Source organism: Symphalangus syndactylus, chromosome 15 (genome assembly GCF_028878055.3).
Source record: "Symphalangus syndactylus isolate Jambi chromosome 15, NHGRI_mSymSyn1-v2.1_pri, whole genome shotgun sequence".
NCBI lineage: Eukaryota > Metazoa > Chordata > Mammalia > Primates > Hylobatidae > Symphalangus > Symphalangus syndactylus.
The window spans coordinates 87205001-87223071 of record NC_072437.2 but is presented as its reverse complement, the minus strand read 5'-3'; the positions used below and the strand labels follow the sequence as shown (position 1 = coordinate 87223071).

At 39.9% G+C, this 18071-nt stretch overlaps 1 protein-coding gene across 14 annotated transcripts in view; it reads right to left on the bottom strand.

Moving 5' to 3' along the window:
• The window catches only part of SETDB2 (SET domain bifurcated histone lysine methyltransferase 2), a 93556-nt gene that overhangs the window by 35032 nt on the left and 40453 nt on the right, over nucleotides 1-18071 (bottom strand). For 10 of the 14 annotated variants that reach the window (XR_010116047.1, XR_010116046.1, XR_010116045.1 and 7 more), the window contains 8 exons: nucleotides 16063-16179; nucleotides 15278-15447; nucleotides 13422-13647; nucleotides 12827-12926; nucleotides 10694-10787; nucleotides 7779-8119; nucleotides 5530-5618; nucleotides 294-496 (listed from right to left, as the gene is read on the bottom strand). Coding sequence is in view for 9 of the 14 variants with exons in the window: in XM_063619161.1 (XP_063475231.1) it covers nucleotides 294-496; nucleotides 5530-5618; nucleotides 7779-8119; nucleotides 10694-10787; nucleotides 12827-12926; nucleotides 13422-13647; nucleotides 15278-15447; nucleotides 16063-16179 (1340 nt within the window). In the remaining 5 variants the exon portion in view is untranslated. Of the gene's footprint in view, nucleotides 1-293; nucleotides 497-1410; nucleotides 4708-5529; nucleotides 5619-7778; nucleotides 8120-10693; nucleotides 10788-12826; nucleotides 12927-13421; nucleotides 13648-15277; nucleotides 15448-16062; nucleotides 16180-18071 lie in introns of those variants that run through there. The other 4 variants (XM_055244297.2, XM_055244295.2, XM_055244303.2 and 1 more) reach the window with 3 other exon arrangements.

The window sequence follows — 18071 nt, the reverse complement described above, 5'->3', positions numbered from 1 at the left end:
GGTTGTGGTGGAAGCACTGGGCTGTCACCCGCGGGGGAGGTAAACCGAAGCATGCCCACCACTCGCGCGAAACCATGGGCAGTCAGAGCCACCTGTGGAACTGGCCCGGGCCACGCCCTGTCCTCTGCGCCCCCCCGCCCCCCCCCCCGCCACCCGGCACGCGAATGGTGAGCCAAGTTCGTCCAGCCCGGCCCCAGCGTAGGGGCGCGGCCACCACCGGAAGGCAGGCCCCTTGCCCGAGCCCGTCGCTGCCCAGCCGCGCCCGCCCGCCCGCCCGCCCCCGCGGTACACACCGGTGGGAAGGAGGAGCGCCTCCTGCGCGGGCTGGGCCTCCGGGCTGCTGTCGCCGAGCACCCTCTCGGGCCGGGGCCGGAGCGGCGACGCCTGGGCCATAGCTGTGCTGCAGCTGCGGGTGGCGGCCGGATAGCGAGATCCCGGAAGTGCCCCAGCTGCACTAGGTTTCGTTTTCTTAAATCTGCGCTGTCGCTTTGAGTCACTAGCCGGCCCGGGGAAAGTTGGGTGCGCAGAGAGGGGTTGTTACGCACACTTCTCCAGATTCCAGTCTAGTCTTAATTTGAATAGCTTAAAAAACCCAAACGCCGGGAGCAGTGGCTCACGCCTGTAATCCCAGCACTTTGGGAGGTCGAGGAGGGTGGATCACGAGGTCAGGAGTTCAAGACCAGCCTAACCAACATGGTGAAACCCCATCTCTACTAAAAATACAAAAATTAGCTGGGCATGGTGGCGCGTGCCTGTAATCCCAGCTACTCCAGACACTGAGGCAGGAGAATCGCTTGAACCGGGAGGCGGAGCTTGCAGTGAGGCGAGATCGCGCCACTGCACTCCAGCCTGGGCTACAGAGCGGGACTCCGTCTCAGAACAAACACACACAAAAAAAACAAAAAAACCCCAAACGCCAGGCTTCCCTACTCACCACCACTACCCCCCCCCCCCCCCGCCCCACGACTCAGCGGGAGAAACGATCACTCTCCTGAGGGTTCCTCCTAAAAACTTTACCATACTGGCCAGGTGGGCGCGGTGGCTCACGCCTGTAGTTCCAGGACTTTGGGAGGCCGAGGTGGGCGAATCACGAGGTCAGGAGTACGAGACCAGCCTGGTCAACATGGTGAAACCCCGTCTCTACTAAAAATACAAAAATTAGCCGGGCTTGGTGGCGGGCGCCTGTAATCCCAGCTACTCGGGAGGCTCAGGCAGGAGAATCGCTTGAAACCGGGAGGCGGGGGTTGCAGTGAGCCAAGATCGCGCCACTGCACTCCTTCCTAGGCTACAGAGCAAGACTCTCTCTCTCTCAAAAAAAAAAAAAAAAAAAAAAAAAAAAATTATCATACTGAGTTTGGCCTAAATAAGCTTATCTTAAAAGGACGCAGAATTAACCGATCCTAAATCCAGTTGCCAGTAGCAAGCCTTTATTTAGCACCCATAGGGTACAGAGCACCATACAAGATGAGGTTTTCAGTGAATCTAACATAAATGCATATAATTATAGCTAAAAAACAAGTTGCTCTGGAAAAAAGACATATAATAGTTGGTGGTTTGCTGAGGAATTATTCAAAGGAAAACTGGAGGTCTTCCACTTTCAGCAGGTTGTAAAGAGGAAGACTGCCAACTAGGAATAGCAGAAGAGAGAAACATTAAAAAGGACAATTTGTATAGTCTTGACAACTATGAAATGAATTGCAGAAGAGTGTGGGGTCTGCAAAACAGGGAAGTGAGCAGACCCTAGCAGCCAATTTTCTTTTTTTTTTGCCCTCCACGCAGGAGGATGGAAGAGTATTTCTTGCCAAGCCAAAATGAAAGGCCCTTTATAAAGAGACTGACATTAGGGTGTTCCCCAGCAAAATAGCTCAGGTAGGTCATAGTAAAACAAAGAGCCCTTTACCACACTCTCAGTTTACAGTAAGCTTTTTGGTGTTCCACACTTAAATATGAGTAGACTACCAAGACCATTAACTCTGAGGAAAGCCTATAATGTGAATGACCAAAACAAACATACAGGGGAAACAAACAAACCCTGGAGGACACAGATTATGCCGAAAGAATACAGAGATGCATGCATGTATGTGTATGTATACGTGTGTGCATATATATACATAAACACACAAACATCTTCAAAGAGATAAAATACTGCAACCATGAGCCAAAATAGGATGCTATTAAAAAAAAAGAATATTCGGAGAAGGGGAGCTCTTAGAAATTAAAAATATGAGACAATACGAGACTAGAAAAATAAAATGCAACAGATGAACTGGAAGATTAAATTGAGAAATGCTCCTAGGAAAAGGTCCTAGCAAGAAGACAGAGCTGAAAGTTAAGAGAAAAGATAGGAAAATTAGAGATCAAATTCTGGAGGTCTAACATCTGGAAAACAGGAATTCCAGAAAGAGAGAAGAGATGGGAAATCATTAGTTTCAGACCGAATGATCCCACCAGGCAACTAATACAAAGGATGAAAATGGACTCTTAACAGGGACAGAACATTGAGACAAAGATAAACCTATAAGCTTCAAGAGAGATAAAAATGGATTATATATGCAAAAGAGAAGGAACAGAATGGCATTCAATTTCCAGTAGTCACCCTGGAAGCCAGAAGACAGATTTTCAGACTCCACAGCAACAGCACTGAAAGCTAGCAGATGTCTTCAAAACTGGGCATGGAGACCACTAAAGAATTCTATACCTTGCCAACCAAAACAGCAATCAAGTGTAAGGGTAAAATAAAGACATTGTCAAACACACAGAGATTCAAAACATTTACTTTTCATTTTTCCTTTTCAAAAGCTATTGGAAGAGCTTTACCAATATGTGGAAGAGTAAACCAAGGAAAAGGAAAATAATAGGATCTAACTGGAAACAGATCCCACATAAGAGACAAAGTGAATCTCTGGGGTACTGATGGAAGATGACAGCTATGAACCAGTCCAGACTAAAGGAAATCAAGATTTTAGGAGAAATTTCTCCAAGAAGATAAAACTGACAGAATACCTCATATTTCTAAAGGTCAAATGGACTCCACAGGCAGAGCTCAAAGAAATACTGGTTGATCCATAATATTCCCTTTTGCACAAAAATAGTTCCTGTACTGATCAAGTTTTTTTTTTTCCCCACTTCATTTTAGTGCATTGCCTGAAATTCCTGCGTCTCTATGGTGAATAAATGAATTTCTCAACTTTCTTCATCTGTAGGTTGCTGGGCTATGTTTTGCTCCCTTTCCTAGCTATCTGGTTTCCCAGTCTGCTTGGGCTTCCCAGTCCCCTTTTCCACCAGATAGATGATCAGGGCCAAGTAACCTATGGTAAAGTGCTTACTCTTTCCCTTTTTTCTGTAAAAAAAAAACAAAACAAAACAAAAAAAACAACTTGTAAATCATGCCCAGGAGATACCAAGGGGCTGTTTCAGATTTCACAGTTCAGAATTGTTTTCCTGTGTGTGTGCGCTGTGTTTTTTTTTTGAGACAGGGTCTTGCTCTATTGCCCAGGCTGTGGCACCACAGAAGTACTGTGGTGAAATCATGTCTCATTGCAGCCTTGACCTTCCGAGCTCAAATGATCCTCCCACCTCACTCCTGAGTACCTGGGACTATAGGCACATGCCATCATGCCAGGCTAATTTTTGTATTTTTTGTAGAGACAGGGTTTTGCCATGTTGCCCAAGCTGGTCTCGAACCCCTAGGCTCAAGTAATCCGCCTGCCTTGGCCTCTCAAAGTGTTGAGATTACAGGTCTGAGCCACCATACCTGGACTTCTTGTGTTTTTTAAGTGAAATTTTTGCCCAGTACAATTACTTCTGGCCTATAAAAGCCACGTGTGACTACTTTCTAGGTTTCCTTTTCAATAACTGTATCTCTAACTCTATCTAGAACAAAAATACTCAAGTTCCTCTGGGTTTCTATTCCCTCTTCTCCTATCTGTTTGTATTGAAAGAGTAGAGAAAATCTGTGGGAAAGAAGACTCATTTCAAAGAGTTTGCCAGAATCTTACTTACAGAAGAGCTTCTCCCTCTCCCCACTCAAATGGTTGATGGGACAGTGTTTTATCGATCCAGATATTGCTTCTCCAACAAGTGTTAAAATACTTGGGAGTAATATGCATAAAATTAGTTCCTCAGGCGCTGTTGCCCACCTTGTAGCTCATAATGGTAAATGACTTGCCAGGAATTAAAAATCAATTTTGTAGGTAAAAATGTGAAGTTTAGCTCTTTGGGAGGGCATGAACTAAAAGGTAACAGTCACAAAAGCAATTAGAAACAGCTGAGTTCTGTTATGACATTTGTTTCTCTTAATATATAATTTGTAAATAAATTATAAATTGTACAGTGGTATTTCATATAAAATATACACTTCCATCCTACTTATGTAAAGTAGCACAGCAGTGAACAAGATACCCTATGTGTATGAAAATATCCTAATTGTGTTCCTAGAATTTCTAAGTCACACAAATAAAATCTGAAATAAAACATGAACCCCATGACAAAGGAAAATGGAGGGGAATTACCTTGATGGACCTAGACCTTCTTTTGCATTTAATTTCAGCCTGATAAGCTAATTTCACAAACAGGCGTTAGTTACATATTTATAATATTTTTTTCCTACATTTATTAACCCCACATTGGCAGAAGATTTCCTTCTCAGGCACAGTCCCAGCTTCATAGCCATAATCCCATGTTAGCTCTGTTCTTGCTTTCACATACCTAGAAAGTAGAAATTTGAAAAGAATCATAAAATACCCTAAATAACTACCAATGAACCAAATTATATCAATTTTCATATTAACATTAACCATCCTCAAAAATATGATCTGTTCTCTCACCCAACATCCACCAATTAGGAATGACCTTTTATTAAGAATAACCATTTGAGTTTTATTTCAAATCTACTAAAACGTTAAGTAAGAAGGAACCTATCAATATGAGGAAGGAAGTGTATTTTGCCAACAGTGGGACCCAGTCACGTGTTGAGGCCTGCAGTGTGGAAGTAGCTGGGGAATAGCTCTGAATTAAAGATTATGTAGCACTCTGCATCATTTATCCCGAGTGGAACTGGGTGATACCTGATATCTTCAGCCCTTTCAGGCATTCATTCTAAATGGGAATAAGAGTTGAAATTTCAGGTGTGCAAAATCTTATTGAATAGGAACAGTTTAGAATAATTGAATATTCTACAGTACCAGATATTTGGGGCTATAGTATATATCTTTTTAAAATATTTTTCTATTGTAATTATCATTTTTTGAGACAGGGTGCAAACTCTACCTCTTGGGCTCAAGTGATCCTCCCACTCCAGCTTCTCGAGTAGCTGGCCACCACACCTGGTGAACTTTTTCTATTTTTTTTAGTAAAGACAGGGTTTCACCATGTGGCCCTGGCTGGTCTTAAACTCCTGAGCTTAAGCAATCTCCCCACCGTGGCCTCCCAAAGTGCTGGGATTACAGGTATGAGCCACAGCACTCAGCCCTCTACTGTAATTTTTAAAGTCACAATTTCAGAATTAAGTAAGCAAAATCAATTTCAAACCTGTTGGTGAAGAATGCCACCAATGGAAAATTCCTGTTGTGTGTTTCTACAAAAACATTCTGTACCAAGAGATTTGGGCAACAACTATGCTGTTAAATAAAAATAAACACAAAGGTTAGAAATAGCATAAAGTCTGATGCCTTGTGCTTTTGCATTAGAAAACCATTCTGTTTTTAATATATCACACTGATTTTGTTCTTTTTTGTTAATGTATAAAATATCACAGCGGGAACCCATTCAGAAAAGCCCTGTTCTGACTCTCTTCTATGTTGCTGGCAGAAATGCAAAAATGGGACAAACCCCTATAAAATATGTTAATATTTATCATTATTATAAATGCATTTGTCTTTTGATTCTGCAATCTCATATCTAGAATTGTATTCCACAGATTCACTTGCATATGTTTCCATGTGTAATTATTCATTGAGCATTGTTTTTAATGCTAAAGGTTTGGAAATAACCCAAATATTTGCTTAAAGCAGATTGGTTGAATAAACTTTGGTACACAATAGAATTCTATGCAGCTATAAACAAAAGCATACAAATAAAAACAATGAGAAGCTCTGGGTATTAATATGGAAAGATTGCCACAAGGTACTTTTTTTTTTTTTTTTTGAGACGGAGTCTCACTCTGTCGCCCAGGCTGGAGTGCAGTGGCATGATCCTGGCTCATTGCAACCTCCGCCTCCTGGGGCCAAGTGATTCTCATACCTCAGCCTCCCAAGTAGCTGGGATTATAGGCGTGTGCCACGACACACGGCTAATTTGTTTTGTATTTTTAGTAGTGACGGGGTTTCGCCATGTTGGCCAGGCTGGTCTCGAACTCCTGACCTCAAGTGATCTGCCTGCCTCGGCTTCCCAAAGTGCTGGGATTACAGGCATGAGTCACCACGCCTGGCCCAATATACTGTTAATTTGAAAAACAAAGCATAGAACAGTGAATATAATATGCTATGTTTTATGTGAAAAAAAAAAAGTAGGGGGCGGGAGAAAAGGCCAGGTGCGGTGGCTCACACCTGTAATCCCAGCACTTTGGGAGGCCGAGGTGGGCAGATCACTTGAGGTCAGGAGTTCGAGACCAGCCTGACCAACATGGTGAAACTGTGTCTCTACTAAAAATGCAAAAATTAGCCAGGCATAGTGGTGCACACCTGTAATCTCAGCTACTCAGGAGGCTGATGAGGAGAATCGCTTGAACCTAGGAGGCGGAGATCGCAGTGGGCCGAGATCACACCACTGCACTCCAGCCTGGTGACAGAGCAAGACTCAGTCCCAAAAAAGAATAAAAATGATGACCTACAGAGAGAAGGTGGTGGAGTCGGGGCATGGGAACAGGAGCACGGTACTTCTCAAGGTATGGCTTTTTTTTTTTTTTAACAAAAAGTTTTCACAAAGTAAGTTTAATATGAAGATGTACAGAACCTAATTTTTACATCACTGTAATAAACAAGCCTGTTGGAGAGGAGATATTGTAAGCAACAAATTTCTTTGCTGAAGATAGCCATTATGTATTGTCGTTCCGAGGCTTCTAAATAGATGATACCATTTCCTCATATTAGCACTATTCCAGTATTGCTCTGTTGCCCACTAGCTGCCATCTCCACACATTCATCACGTGATTCATTAACGCCTGTAATCTCAGCTACTCAGGAGGCCGAGGCATGAGAATTGCTTGAACCCCAGAAGCGGAGGTTGCAGTGAGCCGAGATTGTGCCACTGGTGACAAAGTGAGACTCTGTCTCAAAAAAAAACAACCAAAAAACAAAAAACCAGTATATTGTGGCAATGTTTCCATATTACTACACCATTAAATCCCTGCAGTATTCTTTGGACATATCTGCCACCATTTAATTTCACTGATAACTTCCTAGCCATACATTTTTTTCAACTCAGGTAAGTGAGCTTATTTAAATCTGATATATTTAAATACTTTTCTTATACACCATTTCTAACAGTTTTTTAAAAGCAAATGTTTACTGTGTGCTAGGCACTGTTCTAAGCACTTAATGTTAATTCATTAGATTCTCATAACATCCTGAAACAGTTATCATTTATCCCCATATTACAGAGGTAGAAAATGAGATATCAGAGGTCAAGTAAAACATCCAACCGTATACAAGTGGAGGACTGGAATTCTAACCAGATGGTCTGACTTTAGAGTCTGTTTATCTTATTTTCCTCATAATTTTGTTAAGTAGCATAGAAAAAAACAGTTGTTCAGAAATAGGAATCTCAGCCCTTATACTCACATTAAGGAAGCGGCCGACATTTCCTTCTTTTGTGGCATCCAATAAAAACACATTCCCTTCATTGAACTTTGTTAGAGAATCAGATGAAGTATTCTTAGTTTCACTTAGCAACTCTTCATCACAAAAGACCTGCTGTCTTTGACATGCTGTAGATCGTCCCTCTTGGGGTTTCTGTATTTGAACCTCAATTGCCTTTTTAATATTGTGATTATCCAATGTGGTCGCCTGGTTACATCTGCTCCTTGGTGGAGTTTCTTCTCTATATTTAGTTATATCTATCACATCTGATTCAATCAGCAGATTATCTTCAAACTCATCAACATGGTTTGAACTTGAGTCCTCTAATAGACATTTTGGAAGGAAACATCAGGAAATATACTTGCTGAGCAATAGTGCTGAAATTAACAACACTAATTAGATGCTAGGTGCTTTAATTATCAATCCTTACAGTGTGTTAGGCAGGTAGTATTATTTTAATTGTATAAAGGAAACTTTGAGTCTCTGAGGGATTAAGGAATTCATCTGACCCACAATAATGAGAACTGGGGTAACAAACCTAGAAATGTTTGAATCCCAAAGTCTGCCTTCTTTCTACTACGTAACAAGACTTTTTATGAATCTACATCTTGCTTCTTCATTATTATATTTAATCTCTACTCTTAATAAACTGACTTTCTTCTCTTTAATTCTGGAATCTGCACTTAAGTATATTCTAAACAAATGTAACAGAGTGGGTGTTTTGGAGGCACTCTAGGCCTTTATGCTGCCAATAAAAGGCCTAACCCTGACGGAGTCACCTTCCACAAGTCCCAGCAGTGATAACTGTATTGACTGTATTACTAGGGGTTTTGCACATATTAGTGTTTGGTGTTTTACTAGATGACCATTCAATAATTACACTTTTGTAAACAATAATCCTTTAAAAGCAGATGCACTGCTTAATCGTTTTTCTTATCCAATAAGGAAAATAATTTTTTGAGAGTATTCAAAAGTATGAATATGGCTGGGCATGGTGGCTCATGCCTGTAATCCCAGCACTTTGGGAGGCCAAGGCAGGAGGATGCTTGAGGCCAGGAATTTTCAAGACCAGCCTGGGCAACAAAGTGAGACCCCATCTCTACAAAAAAATTAAAAAAAAAGAAATTAGCCAACAAGGGGGTGTGTGCCTGTAGTCCTGTTTGCTCAGGAGACTGAGGTGGGAGGACTGTTTGAGCCCAGGAATTGGAAGGTACAGTGAGCTATGATCCCACCACTGCACTCCAGCTTGGGTGACAGAATGAGTCGCTGTCTCTCTTTAAAAAAAAAAAAAGATATGAATGCATGTCAGATGGAGTACGTATAAATTACTTATTTTAAAAGAGCCACAAAGCTACTTGGACCACCTAATTCAATGGCGCAAAGAAATTATACTTGTCTAAAATTGAGGCTTTTGATTTAATCATCACTGTTGTTGCTGGCTGCTGTTCCTACATGTACTCATATTTTAATCATGGGTTGCATGTAAGCCATAATACAACTTTGGATTTTTTTATACAAAAAGTATGTCACTTTTGACTTTTGGAGTACCTGCTATATATACTGTAGCAGTCAATGAAAAGGGCAAAAGAACCAAAAGCACAGGTATGCACTGTGGCTCACGTGCATGATAAAATAAATATAATACACAAAATCCCCTTTCTTGATAGACCTTTTCTATCAAGGAACTGCCATGTCTCCTCCAATCTCCATCCTTTAATATTAGATGAAGAGCTGTGGTTGCAGGGGGGAAGAGACAGCAGTGGCTCACCAATTCTTCACAAATAGATATCTCTCAGCAATGTCTCCTTGTGAAGGACACAGTGAAATGCAAAAGTACCAAAAACAATGTTTGTCCAGCTGTAGTATTAACTATGGCAAGGACTAGTAACTCTGAAACACAAGGACTCAGGGTGGCAATATTTTAGCCTTTTGCCAGAGTCATGCTGAGTATGCTCTGCGGCAGTATTGGCTAGGCAATTGCAGGAGAGTGATGTGTGTTTATTTTTAAAGGCGTCTACAAAGAGTTTGAAAGTGGCTGCTTTGCACAATGGTTCCAAAGCCACGGACAACACCTGTGCACCACACAGACTCAGAGTTTTCCAGCCCACCCCTCTTGCCATGCATCAAGTCACTAATGGCAATTAGACCAGAGGTCAGCAAAGTTCTTCTGTAGAAGACAAAATAGCAAATATTTCAGGCTTTGCTGGCCATGTGGTTTCTGTTGTGATTATTCAACTCTTGCTGTAATGTTGAAGCAGACAATATGTAATGTAAATTGGCTGTATTCCAATAAAACTTACATTTTATTTTTTTTTTTGAGACAGGGTCTTGTTCTATTGCCCAGGCTGCAGTGCAGTGGCACAATCATAGTTCACTGTAACCTCAAACTCCTGACCTCAACAATCCTCCCACCTCAGCCTCCTGAGTAGCTAAGACCACAGGTGTGCACCACCACACCTGGCTATTTTGTTGCTGTTGAGACAAGATCTTGCTACATTGCCCAGACTCATGGCCTCAAGCAGCCCTCCTGCCTTGGCCTCCCAAAGTGCTAAGATTATGGGCGTGAGCTACTGCACCTGGCCAAAACTTTATTTCTGGACACTAAAATTATAATTTCATATAATTTTCAAGTGTCAAAATATTATCACCTTCTGATTTTTTTCTACTATTTAAAAACATAAAAATCATTCTTAGCTCACATGCCATACTGAACAGGTAGAGGGCCAAATTTGGCCCACAAACAATAGTTTGCTGATCTCTTATGTAGACAAGTTGTAACCTTTCTGACAAATGCAGCATGTTTATTATGGAATCTAAGAAAATGAGCTACAGGTATTGAGCAAGAGACAGAGAAACAGGCAGAAGAGGTAGGCATTCACAGAAGAAACAAAGCCTACTTTGTGATCCCTTGGTTTTAGAGTTCAGATGCTCTCGGGGTGGTTTAAATCCATCATTATCTTCTGGAGTGACAGACTCCGAGGAAACAAATTCCTTAAAAAAACAAGGAAGATGTCTTTACTTTCCAGGTCAGGCAAAAGTATTTAGCAGTTAGGCCTCTTTCATCAAGTGTCAATCATCATAGGCTATATGTACTAGATTTGTTTTGAAAAGCCTCAAAGCTGATATCATAAGGAGTCTTTAGACTAATGGAGTCAACATGTGTCATCCCCTTTGACTCTGTTCTACTTCTAGGTGCTTTATTAAGCCACAGCTATAAAGATTGTCAAGAAATTCTTTGGGAATTAAAATCTTAATGCATCCCTGTCTGTATCCCCCAATTCTAATCATCTCAGTACTGAGAAAGTGTTATTACTAGATTATAAATTTGGCTTCAACTGTAAGTTGTGTAAAGATGAAAAACACTCATTGGCTAGTTTCTACTTCAAAGAAAGGTTAACGAATTTGATAGTGCTTACACATTGTAGATACTGCAGTCACTTTAAGTAGTAATGATAACTTTAAAAGAGGCGTATATACTCAGCACAATGCTTGGCAACCAACTAAGTGTTAAATACACATTGACCATATTATTATTATGAAAGTTTTCAGTATGTGAATGGTCAACATGTATTGAGCACTTAGTTGGATGCCAAGCATTATGCTAAGCAAGTTGCTGATGTTTATCTCATTTAATCCTCATAATTCTGAAACATATACTATTATCTTTTTACAGAGAAAAGAAATGTATGTATGGAGATACCACCCAGCTAGCACGCAGCAGAGCTGGAGGTTAAACATGGGTCTGTGTGACACCATGGCCAATCTTTTCATAATTCTTTGACCCTAAGGAGGTAGCTACTGTACCATTACCAGGCAGAGGGCAAATATTTGTGTAACACCTAAAGCAGAGTTTTTACTTTTCATCAACAAGCCCTAAAGTAAGCTACCATTATGTCTCTCTGTTCTCTTTTCTCTTTCTCTGCTTCTACATTTCAGTCTCTGACTAATCTTCTTAGTTCACAATGCAAAGGGTACCCTCAGAGGCTACCACATAAAATACTGTTTTCTAGATGATTCTTTCTTAAAATTGCACCTCTTCTTTCTCATACATCTTAAAACCTTCGGCCGGGAGGCTCACACCTCTAATCCCAGCACTTTGGGAGGCCAAAGTGGGTGGATGACCTGACGTCAGGAGTTTGAGACCAGCTGGCCAACATGATGAAACCCCGTCTCTACTAAAAATACAAAAAAGTAGCTGGGCATGGTGGCAGGCACCTGTAATCCCAGCTACCCGTGAGACTGAAGCAGGGGAATCGCTTGAACCCAGGAGGCAGTGGTTGCAATAAGCTGAGATCGTGCCATTGCACTCCAGCCTGGGCAACAAGAGTGAAACTCCGTCTCGAAACAAAACAAAAACCTTGTTCTCCTTCACCTAAATTACTTTGTCCCTTTTCTTATATATCACTATTAACTCCTGAAGACTTTAGCTTCTCCCACAAACTCTCAGAATGGGATACCTCTTGGTCTCAGTGGAGCACACTGTCAGATCATGACCAGCATTCTCCTCATACAGCCAAGCTGGAAACACACCAACTGCCGTGGATGATACTAAGTAAACAGAACATGGTCCTAGCATTTCCACAGTCCACCATTCCAAAACGATAAAAGAAATTCTACACACTATAAAGTAACACAAACAAGTTGAGCTAAGTAAAGGATAGAAAGGCAATAGTTTATATCTCAGAAGGGCCCCAGCAGCTGGGCACGGTGGCTCACGCCTATAATCCCAGAACTTTGGGAGGCTGAGGCACGACAACTGCTAGAGCTCAGGAGTTGGAGACCAGCCTGAGCAATATAGTGAGACCCCATCTCTGCTAAATAAGAGCCGGGCATGGTGATGTGCACCTGTAGTCCCAGCCATTCGGGAGGCTGAGGGGGGAGGATTACTCGAGCCCAGGAGATTGAGGCTGCAGTGAGCTGTGACTGTGCCACTACACTCCAGCCTGGGTGACAGAGTGAGACTCTGTGACAAACAAATAAAAAATTTAAAAAAGAAAAGAAGGGTCCCATCTACATTTTGCATTTTTTACCATTTTTTTCCCATTGTGTTGAAAAATGGCTGTCTTGGATTCAGGATCTCTAATAACTGAATGATATCGAATTCTTGAAATATTATCATATTTCGTTTCCCTAAAAAGGAAAAAAAAGTTATTCTGTATCATTAAAAATTCTCTTCATTCTCTTTATTGAAGTATAGATAATACCCATTATTACATAAATATCCTTATTATAAATTAACCTAAGTAAGAACATCTATGTTTATTCCTTTCCCTAAAGGAAATATAATCATAAATAATTTTTGAAGTATGTTTAAAAAAGGAAGAGAACCTATGAAAACTTTGCAGATAAAATGATAGAAAATTTTAAAAAACAGCAAAACTTATGACATCTATAAAAAACCTGACTAAAGTCACATAACGTAAAATTCCAGAACGGAACACTGAGGATAGTACATTGGCTAGATTTTTAAATGTCCTGGATTTCTCAGTGTTAGACTTAACAACTTTGAAGCAAAATGATAAATACAAATGAGGAGAAAAGAAAGAAAGAGGGGAAGGAAGGAAAAAGAACCAACTGATCGATAATAATTTAGATTTACTCTGGGTTCCTCAAGCTGTTACTTACATAGTAAGCTCCTTGGGATTATTACTGAACTTTGGTGGACATTTCTCAGTTTTAGCAGTTCTAGGATGTGTTTCCAATCCTAATGGGAGAACTTCAACTTCACAATCTGAACATGCAACTTCTAATTTCCTCTTTTTTGAAAATATATTTTTCATAGTATTCTCATCTCTTCCGTTTTCATCAATACCATTAGATTTTTCAGTGTTAGCTCTGCTTAGTAATCTTCCTAAAAGGAAAATGTTAAAGAGTTTGAACAACACAGAAGATAATTGCTAACAATAAATAGACATCTCTATTTCTACTCCATGACTAAAGAACCCACACATTCTACAATGAAGATAAACACATTAACTCATCCTACAAAACTGTTGCAAGACAAAGACCAATGTGATATTTCTCATCTTCCAGTATATGAAAAAACAGGGTATCTAAAAAAAACCATCTGTCTGTTTTGGTATAATATAAAAGAGAAGAGATTTAGCTAGAATGATACAAAACAAAGATATGGATGAGAAAGTACTCTAGAAAATCAGAGATGACTCTAGTCATAAAATTGTAGCTTTTATGTCCAGTTAAAAAGGCTTTATCATCTGAAACTTAAAATTTTTAACAAAAGTACCTATTTAAATATGTGGTGATATGTTCTTAGGTTGTCATATTAAGTTCTGCATAACACTAAAATCTTAGTATAAAGTTCATGCATTTTCTTTCAAGGGATTCAATATTATAGTTGCTAAGTCCAAATTAATAGCAGGATATTCTTACCCATCATTAGATCGGAGACATATCTTAGTTACATTTTCTAGCAACAATGATAAAACCAATGATACCTCCTGGACACCACCTGGCATTTTACAGGTAGCTTTCATCCAAGAGTTATTTTGAGAAGTATGAGAGATGAACATCTAGGCAGGCTGTGTAGAATGTGGATCTGTAAGCGGGGAGTGGCAGGGATCCATACATGTGACTACTCTGAATTCAGATAACTCTGCAAGCTTCTTCTTGCCCTCCATGATGTGAACCTGACATTTCTTTTCTTTTTTAAGCACGTGGTCATGTAAACAGATAAACCCGATTTTTCAGATGAGTAATTTTCAGAACCTGGTTGTTCTGTTCCCTGATGCCTAACTGCTAAAACTAAGTCAAGGACAATTCCTTTAGACTGGCTCTAAAGCCGTGTTTCCCAAACTTTCTCACAGAAGGATGTGCACAGAAAATAAGGGATTTTGCCTGACATGCTGGAGGTAAATGTGTAAGACTACTGAAGACTGATGTGTTTGGCCCTGGGGGCTGTGGCCCTAAAGAATCAGTAATTGCATGACTGTAACACACTGCTTGGGAAGTTTTGCTCTGAGGCATGGACAACTCTCTGCAGTCCCCAAAATAGGGAGAGTTGCCTAAAGTCACTGACTGAATTATAACATGCAGATATTACATAATTATCTTGTTAAATTCTAGTAATAGCTCAAAACATTGAATAAGAAAGTTTTTGACTGGTCATCTTTACCTTGGCAAGCCAGTCATTTAGTATTTTTTACTTTTAAAAAGTTTTCTTCCCTTACTCCAAAGTACCTGTAGCCATGCAGACAAAACAAATGTGCCTTGTACGTAACAGGCCCTCACACAAAAACCCAAGTGTCATCTCTGAACCTTTCTTTTCTTGAAGAAAGTACCTCCTAAGCATCTCATCTCTTTAGTGCTCAAGTTCCCAGTTTACCTGCCTTTCTCTGATGTTCCTCTTAGATACTGTTACTCTTTACCTTGCTGTAAGCTCTCAACGGCCCTGGCTAGGAAAATGGATATTCAGAAAAGTGGATTCTACTCTAGAATAGTTTGAAAATAAACCTTTGCTTTACCTGAATAAATGCAAACAAATGTCCCTCTGTCAATGTCATCTAGGCAGCGTACACCCCATCCCTTCTGCTCAGTTTTAAACACCTGTAACCTCACTTGAGGACCATGTTGCACAACTCGGTTTTGACACAATTGTCGATTACATTTGCACAAAAGGCTGCATTCATAAATGCTGTCAACAAAATATGCAAAAGAGAAAATCAGACACCTCAAAAAGCAAAAAGCAGTTTATTGCCACTTCACTGGCACTGATAACTACTGAGGGAAGCAGGCTAAATGTGAAAGCTCTTAGAGGTAGAGTGCCCGGGTTCCCATCACAGCTTCCACATTTACTAGCTGTATTATCTTGGATGAGTTATTTAACTTCTCTGTGCTTTATCTTTACATTTTTAAAATGGGGATTATATGACAGTACCTCCCTCATAGGGCTGCTTTGTGAAGATTGAGTCAGTACCTTTAAAGGTTGAAAATTCCCAATTCTCAAATGATTTCTAGACAGCGTATTTTTAAACGGAGAAATAGCTGCCCAAAGTAGGCTGATCCTAGAGGGGTAAGAGCCAGACTCAAAGCAGATGAGTGTTCGAGTACACTCTGCATGATGTATGTGTGGTCTCTGACTACCATTTCCACAAACAATATACAGGATTTTTATTCCTTAATAATTTAGATTTTTGGTATTAGAACCAAATTAAGCCAGATTTAACATCTATAAGATTTTGGACCACAATAAAAAGTACCTACTTTCAAAGATATACACACCCTGCAACAAATCCTCAAGGTACCTTACCCAGTAGGAATCTGTCTCTGTAGTCTTTTATATTTATATCCAGTGGTTATTTTGTCACTTGACAAGGGGGAAGTTTTGGCATTCCTTGCTGTCAGTTGAAGACATGCACATTTTGTTCTAAAAGGAAGGCAATGGATGGAGAAAGAATGAAAAAGCACCAAGTTAAGTCAAGAGACTGTCTTGATTAAAGTGTAAATGATGTAATAAAAGATGTAATAGCATTTAGAATAGCTTGGCTCATGAACACTATGAGCTTTTTCCCTAAATAGATCTCTCTGAAAGACAATACCTCCAAAAAGTTTATAAATAATTATAAACTGCACTGCAACTCTATTTGCTCATGAAATACTTAACTATATGAGTTGAGCTTTTCAAAATCAATTCCTTTAATTTCCCTGTTCAGCACAGAAGCTTGTTTGTGAGAATTCTGTTAGTTCTGCTCTTTTACAATGGATAAACTTAAATATGTCAAATTTGTAAGGACGTAGTTTTGCAGATGTCTTAAGTTCTCTCTCACTCCAGTGACAGAAACAGACTGGGGAGATTGATGCCAGGTATCTGGCTACTATTATTGAATCCTTTTTTCATACTGTTGCAAGGCAGGAAGCTTGCAACCATAAAACTTCATGTACTTTCCCCTCTATTCAGATGATTAACTAACTTGATAGGGAACCATAATTTGATACAAAGTAAGGAACTTGGGGACTCTAGCTGTGTAACTAGGTAAATGACTGCTGGTGAGCTGGTTAAAATCTCTGGATCTCAGTCTCCTTTGCTGAACAAGTGACTTTAAGGTCTTTTCCTCTACGATTCTCTTCTGTATTTTCTGTATTAATTAATACACATCGGAATGGTGGCTGCTGTTTGCAAGAGAAAAGAACAACAACAATGACAACAATCAACAAATTCATTAATTTGGATTCTGTTTACAGATATGAAAATCTAATTGTCTTTTCCCATGTGATTTTGTGTGCAAAGTTAAAAAAGTACAGAAAAATACAGATAATAATAAACACCCATATTTCCACCATCCAGAATTAGTTGTCAGCATTTTGTCTAGTTCTTTTCCCTGTATATATAATTTAAAATATACACACCACATATACACCACATATACATGGTCTTCTTAAAAAAAGTTAAAAAGTAAAACATTACAGATATAACTAAACTCTCAAGAGATTTAGTGTGGCATCCTTTATGCTTTTATATACACATGTATCTACAAACAATATACTGTGTATTTTTCATTATAAAAAAATTTACTATAGGTATTATTCTATAACTTGCTTTTTTTGTTGTTCAATATAATGTTTTTGAGACCCATCCATGCTATACACAAATCTAGTTAATTCCTTTTAACTTTTCTACTGGATTAGGTATTGCTCACTTCATATACAATTCAGTTAATAGTTTTTCTTTTCTTTTTGGAGAAGGGGTCTCACTCTGTTGCCCAGACTGGAGTGCAATAGCGCAATCTCGGCTACTGCAGACTGGACCTCCCTGGACTCAGGTGATCCTCCCACCTCAGACTCCCGACTAGCTGGGACTACAAGTGCATCCCACCATGCCACGCTAACTTTTGTATTTTTGTAGAGATGGGGTTTCGCTAGGTTGCTCATGCTGGTCTCGAATTCCTGGGCTCAAATGATGTTCCTACCTCAGCTTCCCAAAGTGCTAGGATTACAGGTATGAGCCACTGTGCCCAGCCTCTTGGGACAGTTTAATTATACCTGTTTTAAAATCCCTTTCAATTAGATTCAACATTTATCTCGGATTCCCCAGGTGTTAATTCTCTCTACTTGTCGGGACTCATGTTGCCTTCATGGTCCTAAACATCTTTGTGTGCTGTAAATGTTTGTTTGAAATCATACCTTCTGTGGGGTTTAGTCCTGTGTGCTGCTCTACGTTGGGTGCTTTCTCCAATGCTTTGGCTCTGACCCTACTGGTTTTACAGCTGTTAACAATGTTTTCATTAATACAATTCCAGGCCCTGTGAGATACTGGCCTAG